The 11,578-nt window shown below is 54.1% G+C and overlaps 1 protein-coding gene across 1 annotated transcript; it reads right to left on the bottom strand.

Annotated features, from left to right (window-relative positions):
* Nucleotides 1-1,651: 1,651 nt before the first annotated feature.
* On the bottom strand, nucleotides 1,652-11,565 carry LOC119093247 (dihydrolipoyllysine-residue succinyltransferase component of 2-oxoglutarate dehydrogenase complex, mitochondrial; the record flags this gene model as incomplete). The annotated part of the gene is made up of 9 exons (XM_037216205.1): nucleotides 1,652-1,786; nucleotides 2,020-2,177; nucleotides 3,474-3,567; nucleotides 5,128-5,326; nucleotides 5,759-5,876; nucleotides 6,967-7,266; nucleotides 9,112-9,247; nucleotides 9,815-9,918; nucleotides 11,517-11,565. Coding segments are annotated over 9 exons (1,293 nt in total), but the record flags the coding sequence as incomplete, so codon positions are not given.
* Nucleotides 11,566-11,578: the final 13 nt, after the last annotated feature.

The raw sequence follows: 11,578 nt of genomic DNA, 5'->3' as shown, positions 1-11,578 counted from the left end.
AATCGGACGGAGGAGGGTGTGAGGCACTTGTTGATGTACTGTGGAATGCCCAAGTTAAAAGTAAACTTGTTTATCCGTAGCAACTATGTGAGTCGTCAAGCCTATAAAAAGGTGAGATGTCGGACGGAATGGAGAAGGCGCTCTTGGATCAACTTTAAGCGTGCGCGAACAATGTGGCGGTGAGTTGTGCTTTGCAGCGGTGGCAACACGGCCGATCTCCGTTACAAAGCAGGTAGCCGTACGTTGCGTGCGCGTGACCGACTCGCACCCCTCACAGCCACTTCCCATCGCAACTCGGCGAACTCGATTATCGTACACCTAACGGGGCTTTGTCACCTTAAGCTGATCGTTCATGCTTTCCCAGAAGCGTTGCCATTCTTTTAAACCCAGCTCGCCACGGCTGGGTGAAAGTCTCTGGCAGGAACGGGCGTGCAACGCCTACGGGGTGCCGTCTACAACCCGCTCTCTTTGCAGCTGCGTCCACCAGAACGTTACCGGCGATGCCAGCATGGTTTGGCACCAAACAGCGCACCATGGTCTCACTCGCGCGATCCAACGATCTCAGCCGAACTAAAACATCCTGCATGAGCGGGCAAAACGAGCTGAATGACTCAAGATACGCATATTACGGGCACCTGCAGAAGATGGGAACCGTGTAGCTTCCGGCACGGACCGACCAATGCCGCCGTCGGCTGGCGCGCCGCAAAAGCCTCAACCACGGAACAGCGGGAGGGCGAATGAACCCTACGCCACTGCCCCTGATGACGAGGGAGACGGGGAGACGAGGTTTAGGGTGACGAGGAGACGAGGTTTAGGCGGCTGAACGCCTGCGAGCCTCCTACATACATATCTAATGGACTCTAGGGCTGTTGGGGCGATAGCGGAGCATTCGTAAGCAAACAGCGCGATCTGTCTCACCATTGAGTTGTTTTACGACCCTCCGAAGCGTCGACGGTAAACGCCGCCCGAGTGATCGCTGAATCCTGTATTAATAGCTTCACTCGCACCGGTTCAGAATGGCAGTCAGGCCCGACCCCCGACTGACTCCGCGCCAGTCAGGACGCAACCCCGTCCCGCCGCGGCACCAGGCACGCGTCTTTTCACTCCGCACGGGGTGATAACAATATGTACACGGGGAGGGGTGGTCCATCGCATGCATCGAGCCGCCGTTGTGCATGTGGTCACTGAAAGGTCATCAATAGCGAACTTGGCCGACTCCTTTAAAACTCGCTTGAAGCCAGCTAACTCGCGTTAAATTCCGTAAGCGGCACTCGGCGCAACGACAGCACGGAGGAGCCGCCATTAGCACCCACCGGGGTCCACTGTGGGACCAGTTTGCCAGCGTACAAAACCCGACAATGGCGTCAGCTGCTGACGATATTCCCGAGAGAGCCGGTGGTGGCGCGCGCTGCGGTCGCGACGCCGGCCGAGGTCGGTGTGGTGGCCTTGCTGAGTCGAGGCAAGCGCCACGTCCCACGCCGCAAACGGGCCGGTCGCAGTCACACGTGCCGGGCCACCGCACGCGGCACACCCATTGCACCTACGCCTGTCTAGCAGCGGGCCCGCGGCCGGCTCGCCGTCCTTGGAGGCGGCGGGGCCAAGCGTCAGGGGCCCGCCTGCGAGCCCGCCTGGGGGAGATACCGCCGCTCGTCTAGAGGCCGAGCAGCAGAACGCGCGGGTCCTCGACGGCCGCCTTGATGTGGCGCAGGAAGGTGACCGCCTCCCTGCCGTCGATCAGTCGGTGGTCGTACGTCAGCGCCACGTACATCATCGGACGGATCTCCACCTGGCGGAGAACCGGGCAAGCCTGGGTTAGCCAACCTATCGCGAGATGGCCCCGGCACACGGGCCGCGCATGATGCCCATCACGAGCGCAACGTTTCTCACAAAGAACTCCGAGGCGAACGCGTCAGCCCAAAGCAGTCAGCCCGGATTGCAGCCTGTGAGTCCCCCCTCCTGCAGCGCCATGTCGGCGCGGTCCGCGGGTTTCGACCCGCCGCGACCGTCAGTCCACCGCACCTTGCCGTCAATCGCGACCGGCCGCTGGAAGATGCCGTGCATGCCGAGGATGGCCGCCTGCGGAGGGTTGATGATGGGCGTGCCGAACATGGAGCCGAACACGCCGCCGTTGCTGATGGTGAACGTGCCGCCGTCCATGTCCTCCACAGCCAGCGAGCCTGCCAGAGCCCGAGCACAACACGGGGTCAAGCGATGATAGCGAGCCGCCAGAGCACGACAGGGGGTCGGGGGACGGACAGCGAGTACTCAGCGTAGGACAAGGGGTCAGGAGATGGACAGGAAGTCGCCAGGCAGGACAGGTGGTCAGGGGACGGACAGCGAGCCGCCTGGTGACAGAGGCGAAGTCCTAAACTGGGCAAGCGGAGGGGCATTGTCAGTGGGGGTGGGGCCCCCACCTATATCAGAGGACCCCCAGTCCACTCCACAATATCGAAAAAAATCGCCATAGTTGACCAACTTGACTTGAGTGGCGCAGTTACAACTTTCCCGGCATCAAGCCCCCTTTACGGTAAGCGAAGTCCGTATCTGATGGAAACAAGTTTGGATGCCTATGGGGCGCATCAAACATCTGAAACTTACTGGGCATGACTTATTTACATTGGTCCCCACGGGCCGTAATTTAGCTCCGTATCAGCATATGTTAGCTCGCGCGTCATTCTGGCGTCTTCACATAGGGCATGGACGGTGGGCACTTGTTAACTCCGCTCGGAAAAAAGATACTTTCCATCAAGTAATTGATTGTAGTGATAAATGCGCTTAATAATAAAACAGTCCCTGGGCTCTTATCTGGCGCTTCAAATGTAAACCCTGGCCTGGACCCATTACCGCTTAACATCACACCATTTGGGTGCTATGGAGGAACAAGGCAGCCAGCAGGCCACCAGTCTGACTAGAAATAGCATACACTCAGAGGATATTCAAGACATGGCCCATACAGAGCACGAGGAAAATAATACGCATCAGGGGAGTTAACCTGATCCGGGTGTTAAATATTCGCACGATCAGCTAATTCATGATTGTTTGTAAAACTGTGAACTATTTTTCCTGCTGTGCTCCACTCCAAGTTCGGGATATTTCTCTGAGGTACTTCAACACTTACTCCATCCACACCGTCACACGTGGCACTGGCCGAGGTGACTACGGAACGCGCGCGGGCGGCGATGGGGAGGGAAGGGGTGTGTGTGTGTGTGGACCCCAATGACCACATTCACAGCGCCCAAGAAAACACCGTATCTTTAAATGCTTCTGAGGTGTCATTTGCGCTGTTAAGAGCACTCATATTCATAAAAGGAAATGCAGTACGCCATAGCTTTACAAGCGTGAAACGTCGCTTGAGACATCAGGACAATGTATGGGAGGAACCACAATCATTGGAGGGGTGGACCGTTCTACAGCATTCCCGACCAACAATAAAAGATGCAGCTCCACCGGACGCGAAGCCGGCGCGAACTGACCGTCCTTGGCCTTGGCTCCGAGCGCCTCGATGCCTTTCTCGATGTCCAGGTAGCTCATGCCTTCCACGCTGCGGAGTACAGGCACCACCAGGCCCTGGACATCACGCAGCGTCAGTGGAACAATCACGACACCTTGTGCCGGTGAGCTTCATACAAAGAATACATACAGACCGTGCAATGGCAATGCAACGTCCAGCCGATTCTCATTTGCACAAACGTGGCACCACACCAGAGCAACCATCGATGCCTTTACCACCTTCCAGCTCGAAGGGTTTACTGGACCTCGGCCTGTAACGGGGCTGCGAAAACAATCGTTGGGGCATACATGATACGCCAGGACCGCAGCCAGCAGACCAGTTGAGCAGGTCATTGCCCACTCAGTCGAGGTGGATGCCCATGTAAGTCACTAAATTTCCCATTGCCTATTGCATTACCCCTCCAGTGAAACGACGGGACAAAACGAATGGCGGGGTCATGACATTTCGAGGAACTCCACGCGTCGCACCATTTTACACCCTTTGCCCTTTTTCCCGCTCCGCTGTTAGGCCCTACACACCGCTCCACTGTTAGGCCCTACACACCGCTCCACTGTTAGGCCCTACACACCGTTAGCCGCCTTGCACCGCTCCACTGTAAGGCCCTATGCGCTCCGCTGTCAGGCGCTACGCACCGCTCCACTGTTAGGCCCTATGCGCTCCGCTGTCAGGCGCTACGCACCGCTCCGCTGTTAGGTCCAATGCACCGCTCCCATCAGTACATCAATGCATGAGCGACGTCACAGAAACTAACCCTACAACGACCTGACGCAAAGCGACGGCTATAGCGGGGCAAAATAGTCTGGAAGTCTCGGTGTCGCGATAACAGGCCACTTTGTTCTGATACCGACTCGCCACACGCTCTCGATCGTATTTAAAAGCTCCAGACATCTCTTTAAGCGCTCATAACTGGACTATCCAGGCTTTTTAGGCTCCAATGACTCTCTCTCAGACTCAGTTCGGCTACGTGGTGTTCGTTTGTCCCTTGGCTCGCCTGTACCTTGTAGAGACCACGCTTATCTTGTTACCGACCGGTAAGGTTCAGATTCCTCAGTAATCTCGCAAAATATCTCGTGGGATTATCTGTGATCTAGACCGAGAGCCACGCACTATGAAACCAATGTACCGATAATGCTCCGTCTGAATCGTCATCGGACACCCCGAGCTATTTCCGAGACCCCCGCATGTCAAACACTGTAAAGCTGTTCCAAAGCTCTGGCCGTGCAATAAGAAACGTCGTTTCAAAGAGTAACGGGAAAAAGGAACCTAAATATCCCCTTTTGCTTTTCTGGGAATAAGGTGCATGCACATGCAATAAGGCAACATGCACTTTACGGAAAATGGGTTGATGTGATCGCTCTGAAATAATGACACGATGTTGACTTATTGCACAGCATCATCTATCTAAACGCATGCAAAATCATACCGCTGAGCAAAACTAGACATGGAGCAACTGGTGGTAGCATTTGTCCCCGTACCGCATAACCTTCACATGAGTCACCTAGCCCCAGAATCTTGCTAAGTCCGTACGACCGTTTGCAGTGGATGCTACCAGGGACCGGTGTAGGGAGCGCCGGCCAGACAGCCGCCGACCGGCCCGGCTCCCACAGTCCGCTCACCTTGGGCGTGGCCACGGCCACCGAGATGTCCACGTAGTCGCGGTACACGATCTCGTTGCCGTCGATGGCGGCGTTCACCGTCGGCTGGTAGGTCAGCGCGTACGCCGACGCCTTCACGAAGGCGGACATGAAGCCGATCTTGATGCCGTGCTTCTTCACAAATGCCTCCTGGTGCTGCTTCCGCAGCTGCATGATGTTGCTGCAGATTTAGGACAGCATATCATCGACGTAACAGAGGCATTTACGAGCTAATTTTGATTTCATAGAGACCAGTATCGATTAAATACTCCACAGTACCCCCATTCACCTAGACTATAGAAACCAGGGCTACTTACCACCATGCAGGATCATAATTCTAATTTCAGAATGAAACGTTGGTGGAGCGAAATACAGATTTATCGAAACCTTTTTTTAAAAGCCCAATGTGTGCTTTCATCGTAAACAATAGCAGCATACGTTGGCAACAAGTATCAAGCTACCAAAAAAATCTGTCACACTTGGGGCGAGCCCAACATGCGAGACGTGAACATAAACCATCCACAGGCCGCTTCCTGAACCATGAACGCTCCAGCTTCCCGGAACCTGACCGCTTCAGGCTAAGCCACCCATGGCCGCTTCCTCAGCCGCGCACCTCATGTCGATTTCATTGAAGGTGGTGAGCATGGCGTTGGTGTTCTGAGCGTCCTTGAGTCGCTGCGCTATTCTCTGGCGCATTCTGCTCATCTTGACGCGCTGCTCGGTCCGCGTGCCTGCGACGTAAGCGCGCAGCCATCAGTTACACGTGACCTTGAAACGTCACGTGCACCGGCGTTGGCAGGAAGACGCACGATAACGTCGGCTGTTCGAACCGACGATGTTCAGGCGGGGCAGTGGGGGTCGCCTCAGAAATGTGGTCCCAGCGGGGGAGACGCCGCGGGCGGGCGCTGACCAGCAACCATGTAATCATTACGGTAGGGAAGAAGGGGGGTGGGGCTGGGGAACAATGTCCCATTCAATTTTCAGTGTCATTTTATCCTTCCAATGTTGCACCTAGAACGCAAGAATTTATGCTTTCCCAATTCGAATGTTATTCAAAGGTAAAAAGGTAAGGTAAGGTCAGTAAAGGCAAAGGTAAGATTGTTCCCTCCCGCAATTTGACCCATGCAACTCTAATTTGCTTCCCTCCCCCACCTCCCACCCAGTCTCAAACCTAGCCATATCTTTTGCTGACCGGTAATCTCCATGGTGGGGTCACGACAGGTGGGCACTGACCGGTAATCTCGGAGGGTCACCACAGGTGGGTACTGACCGGTGATCTCGGCGGTGGGGTCACCACAGGTGGGTACTGACTGGTGATCTCGGCGGGAGGATCACCACAGGTGGGTACTGACCGGTGATCTCGGCGGGGGGGGGGGGTCACCACAGGCGGGTACTGACCGGTGATCTCGGCGGTGGGGTCACCACAGGTGGGCACTGACCGGTAATCTCGGCGGGAGGATCACCACAGGTGGGTACTGACCGGTGATCTCGGCGGGGGGGGGGTCACCACAGGCGGGTACTGGCCGGTGATCTCGGCGGTGGGGTCACCACAGGTGGGTACTGACCGGTGATCTCGGCGGTGGGGGGGGGGGGGGTCACCACAGGCGGGTACTGGCCGGTGATCTCGGCGGTGGGGTCACCACAGGTGGGTACTGACCGGTGACCTCAGCGGGAGGGTCACCACAGGTGGGTACTGGCCGGTGATCTCGGCGGTGGGGTCACCACAGGTGGGAACTGACCGGTAATCTCGGCGGTGGGGTCACCACAGGCGGGTACTGACCGGTGATCTCGGCGGTGGGGTCACCACAGGTGGGAACTGACCGGTGATCTCGGCGGTGGGGTCGGCCGGCGGCAGCTTGACCTCGCCCTTCTCCAGCGCCATCGAGTGCCGCACTGCCGCCACCGGGATGCTGGCTGACGGCGCCGCCGGCCGGGTGGCGGCGGGCGCCGGCGGCCGGCTCGGGATCGGCCCCGCGGTCGCCGGCTCCGCCTGCGGCTTCGGAGCCTCCTTTGCCGGCACATCCTTAGGGATCTCCTCTGCGGGGGCGGCGGACGGTTCGGGTTTCGCAGCAGGCTCCTCGGACTTCTTGGGCGCAGATGGCGCGGCACCACCGCCTGCTGCTGAAACACAATAACACAGTGGCAGCGCAATGGGCGGAATAACTGCGGTCGGGAACCGCAGGCAGGCACGTACTTTTAACACAAGAGATGTCCCAAGTCCTGATTTGGGATTTCATGGGACAGAAAGCTTATCAAATTGCGATGGATGTGGCTTGAAGAGCATAAATGATATGATCCCGACAAACAAGAAGTAGGACTAAATTTGCCTGCCGCAGGCAGACAAGCATCATGACCAAGGGTTTATTCTTACCATACCGTGAGGTGCTTTGGAATGTTTATGTCTAATGCCCTGAAACTGTTACTGGCACCCATGGCAACACACAAAGAGAATAGACTAGATTTTTACCACCGCATCATTTGAGAAAACACTGTACTTCGGAACACGATATGTCTAGAGCTGACGAGCACCGCAGGCATTGTAAAAATGCATTCATGGATGTGTTCCTGCAGTACAATACAAAACTTAACAACTACACTTTGGGCTTACATATGCACATCCAATCCAGTAAAACGAATCTGGCCACCAATTTACGTAAGTTCCTCAGTGCATTAGCGAGGAACCTTGTTCACAAAGATAAGATGGTAGCATTAGCCTTATTCCTCGGAGAAAAAAAAACGGGAGAATGGAGATACAGTTGGGTTGATATTTCGGCAACATGCCTTTATCGAGTTCTGCTTTCTGTTTTTTTCCGAGGAATGAGGCTAATGCTACTGTCTTATCTATGGCCACCAATTTCACTGCATTAACATGAGCATGGACACGATGAGGTCAAGACACTTGATAATACTCATGGAGCTCACACAGTACGCCAGAACTGATATGAACGACGTGACTGAACAGACGCACGTTACTAGCGCACCGCCACTGCGGGCAGCTGATGGCCGCTGATGATAAGCTCTAACCTGAAAAAACAGAAAGGCTATGCACTGCTAAAGTGCAGAAGACAAAGTAAAAAAAAAGCAGTTAAGATACACGCTGAATCCACTGTGCTGGATGATCCCGGTCACTTTAAATCTTGTAAGTGGACTCGATCTTCTCTCACTTTGTCAATGCTTTCGGGCCTGTCCCCAGAGCTGGTGTTTTGTTAACCTTGTAGAAGCCCGATCACAAAAAAGCGAAGCGTGTTATCTGGGGATGTCATGATTCAAGTGCAACGCGTTACGTTGAGTATCGCACGTGATTTCAGGCATAATTTTCGGGTAGAACCACGTTCAAGCGTTTACGCAATAGCAGGTATCATTTAAGAATACGACCGCGTTCAAATAACGCCAACCTTGCAACCAGCCGTGCTTAACGTTAAACCTGTATCAACTGACATGCTGGAGGACGTTCACTTCGAATGTTGCTCGCTGTTAACGTGCCCCCAAAGACCGTGCTCCACTATTCCAGCTGTTAGAAAGACGGTACCATGAACACCATCTGACTACAGCTTGACACCTGTCCTGTGGCCCTGCATTCCGCAACTTGGCAAAAACAGTTCGCCAAACTCTTCATTACACAGAGCCATTTATGCAGCTCAGGTGCCACCACTTTCAAAGACGCCGTTTAAAACATTATACCGTTGTGTCTGAGGAAAAGTCAACCTGGCAACTGGTAGCACGAAAGACAAAACTTATCACGTCCGACCACAAACGAAGCAGAACATCGCATCTGGGGACCTTACTTGCGTGATTTTTTGCGTAACGTAACGTAAGGGCATCTCAAGTCCGTCGGTCACCATTGAGAAAGAACAATCTCTTAAACACACTCCCCTGAAAAGTTATCGCGCGCGAGTTACGCTCCCGTCTTTTGAATGGCAGCGCTGTGTGCTTCGCCATGTGCAGCAGGCCCGGGGCCGGACTCACCGCCCACTTCGATGCTGAACAGGTCTGTGCCGGGCTTCACAGTGGAGCCGTCTGCCACCAGCAGCTCCTGGATGACGCCGGCGACGGGCGCCGGCACCGGCACCGACGTCTTGTCCGTCTCGATTTCAGCGACCACCTGCCGGCCGGAGCTGGCTCGTCACATAGAAACCGCCACTGTCACTGCCGGTGGGAGTGGACTGGACACACGGCCGCCGGCGACACCAGCCAGGAGAAACAACCCCAACTGGCGCGCTGAGCAGCTGCGGTGAAAAAGCTCGGAAACCTCTCAGGTATCAGCTTTACCGCCGGAGTGCAAACGGAGGATAACAGGAGGCTGCTCAGCTGATCTAATGCGCTGCGATACTGGTGTAAATAGGCAGTAGTTAATTACTGTGACCCTTAACTGATGCGAACGGAGGAGGTTCTAAGCATATCGCAACATGTCAAAATCAGCAGGGCGAGATTTGGACTGGCGTTGTTTGTTAAACATGCAACGATATGATCCTGACAAAGCAATACACCTTCCATAAAAACAAAGATGCATGCATCGCTTTGACGCCGGCGACGCATCCACGCATTGCATCCACAAAACTATGCAAAACGAAACTATTTTACAAAAGAAAACAGTGACAAGAAACTGCATTGCCTTTGCATGGACTATATGGATAATGTATCGGGGAGGGCAGTGCAAGTGACCTCTGACCTCGTCTTCCTTGACGGAGTCGCCGGCCGCCTTCTCGAAGCGCACATCACCCTCAGAGACAGACTCGGCGAACGCAGGCACCTGTACCACCTTCACCTCACCACCTGCGGACAAAGCGACACGGGCCTGTGTAGATATGATACAGGCTGCCATTCAGATGTGATACAGACCACCGTTCGGGCGTGATACAGGGCCGCCGCTCAGATGTGATATAGCCCACCATTCAGGTGTGATACAGGCCTCAGTTCAGTTGTGATACAGGCCGCCGTCCAGATGTCATGCAGGCTACCATTCGGATGTGATACAAGCCGCCGTTCAGATGTGATACAGGCCGCCGTTCAGATGTAATACAGGCCGCCGTTCAGACGTGATATACCCCACCATTCTGGTGTAATACAGGCCACAGTTCAGATGTGGTACAGGCAGCGGTTCATATGTGATACAGGCCACCATTCAGATGTGATGAATGCTACCGTTCATATGTGATACAGGCCACCGTTCAAATATAACACAGACCGCCGTTCAGAGCACCGGTCTGTGCTAACGTTCATATGTACCGGTCGCTTCATCTGAACACACGCCAGCTGTAGCGAACAACGTGTCCGTGCGACAGCGCTCGCGACACTTGTGGTGCCCGTACGGGTCACGGGGTGGGCAGTTTCGATGTTAGTTTTTTTTTTGCATTTTCTGCGTTGGAGCATCTGTGGTGAAATTCTGTCTAACTCCCTTTGGCATTTCAGGTTACTTTGTATTTTAAAACTATTCATTTCTAAGCTATTTATTCATTTCAGTGATATTCCAGCATCAGCTCACCTTCCCTTTGTTACTCGGAACGAAACATGGGCGTCCAATAAACGAATCTCCCAGTTCGCGCACATGCCCACCAGCGGCTGGCGCAGCCTACACTGCTCGTGATCCAGAGTAGCCTGCTGTTGTTGTGCCGAGGGGGAAGTGGGTACGGGTCTCGTCAGCGTCACTGCCTGGCCTGGCTTGACCCTTCCATTACTCCGTCGCCAGCATTGCGTGTCTCCCCATGGTCCACATTGACAGATGTGATAGTACCACACTGTGGGATATTCACATTTATTTTGTGGCCACAAATAACAAACTCTTTCAACTTTGGATGAACCAATTGTTTGTGCCAATGGGGGGGGGGGAGGGGACAATAATCTGCATTGAAGTCAAAGACCCTCTCTGCCATGCTGCAGTATGGATGGCAACCAAACCAGTATGGCTCAAATGGAACCAACTTTGGTTCAAATGGAATAATGACTAATTTGTATCAAAGTTGAGCTTAATATCCACCAAGATGGACAAAATAAACTGCAGCACTATGAGAGATCAAAACATTTCCATTCTCCTAACAGCCATGGAGTACAAAAATGTTTATACTGTTTCCACCTAACAATGTCAGTTTTTCCAAATGTCAAACGTAATCATGTTCCAAATCCATTCATACTGACAATTAGTGCAGGGCACACAATATCCTGATCTTACCACATGACACCTGGCTTACATTTGGTGGCATCCTGCAGCATATTTTATCTCACGTTACATCTGGTCACTACACCCAGCTTGTTTGAGCACATCTGCATGGTCACTGGCAGTTACCCCCCCCCCCGCCCACACAAACTACCCACAAACAACCCCCTAGCAGAAGTTGAGGTCATGGCGGCCAACAAAACACAGCAACAGCACCCACCAAGTATGGCTGATGTGCGGATGGTACGGCTGCCTGGACTAGCTTGCCACCTCCAGTGACCT

Source organism: Pollicipes pollicipes, unplaced genomic scaffold, assembly GCF_011947565.3.
Source record: "Pollicipes pollicipes isolate AB1234 unplaced genomic scaffold, Ppol_2.1 Scaffold_1338;HRSCAF=1565_pilon_pilon_pilon, whole genome shotgun sequence".
Lineage (NCBI taxonomy): Eukaryota > Metazoa > Arthropoda > Thecostraca > Pollicipedomorpha > Pollicipedidae > Pollicipes > Pollicipes pollicipes.
The sequence above is the reverse complement of the archived record's forward strand: the minus strand, read 5'-3'. Positions and strand labels throughout refer to the sequence as shown.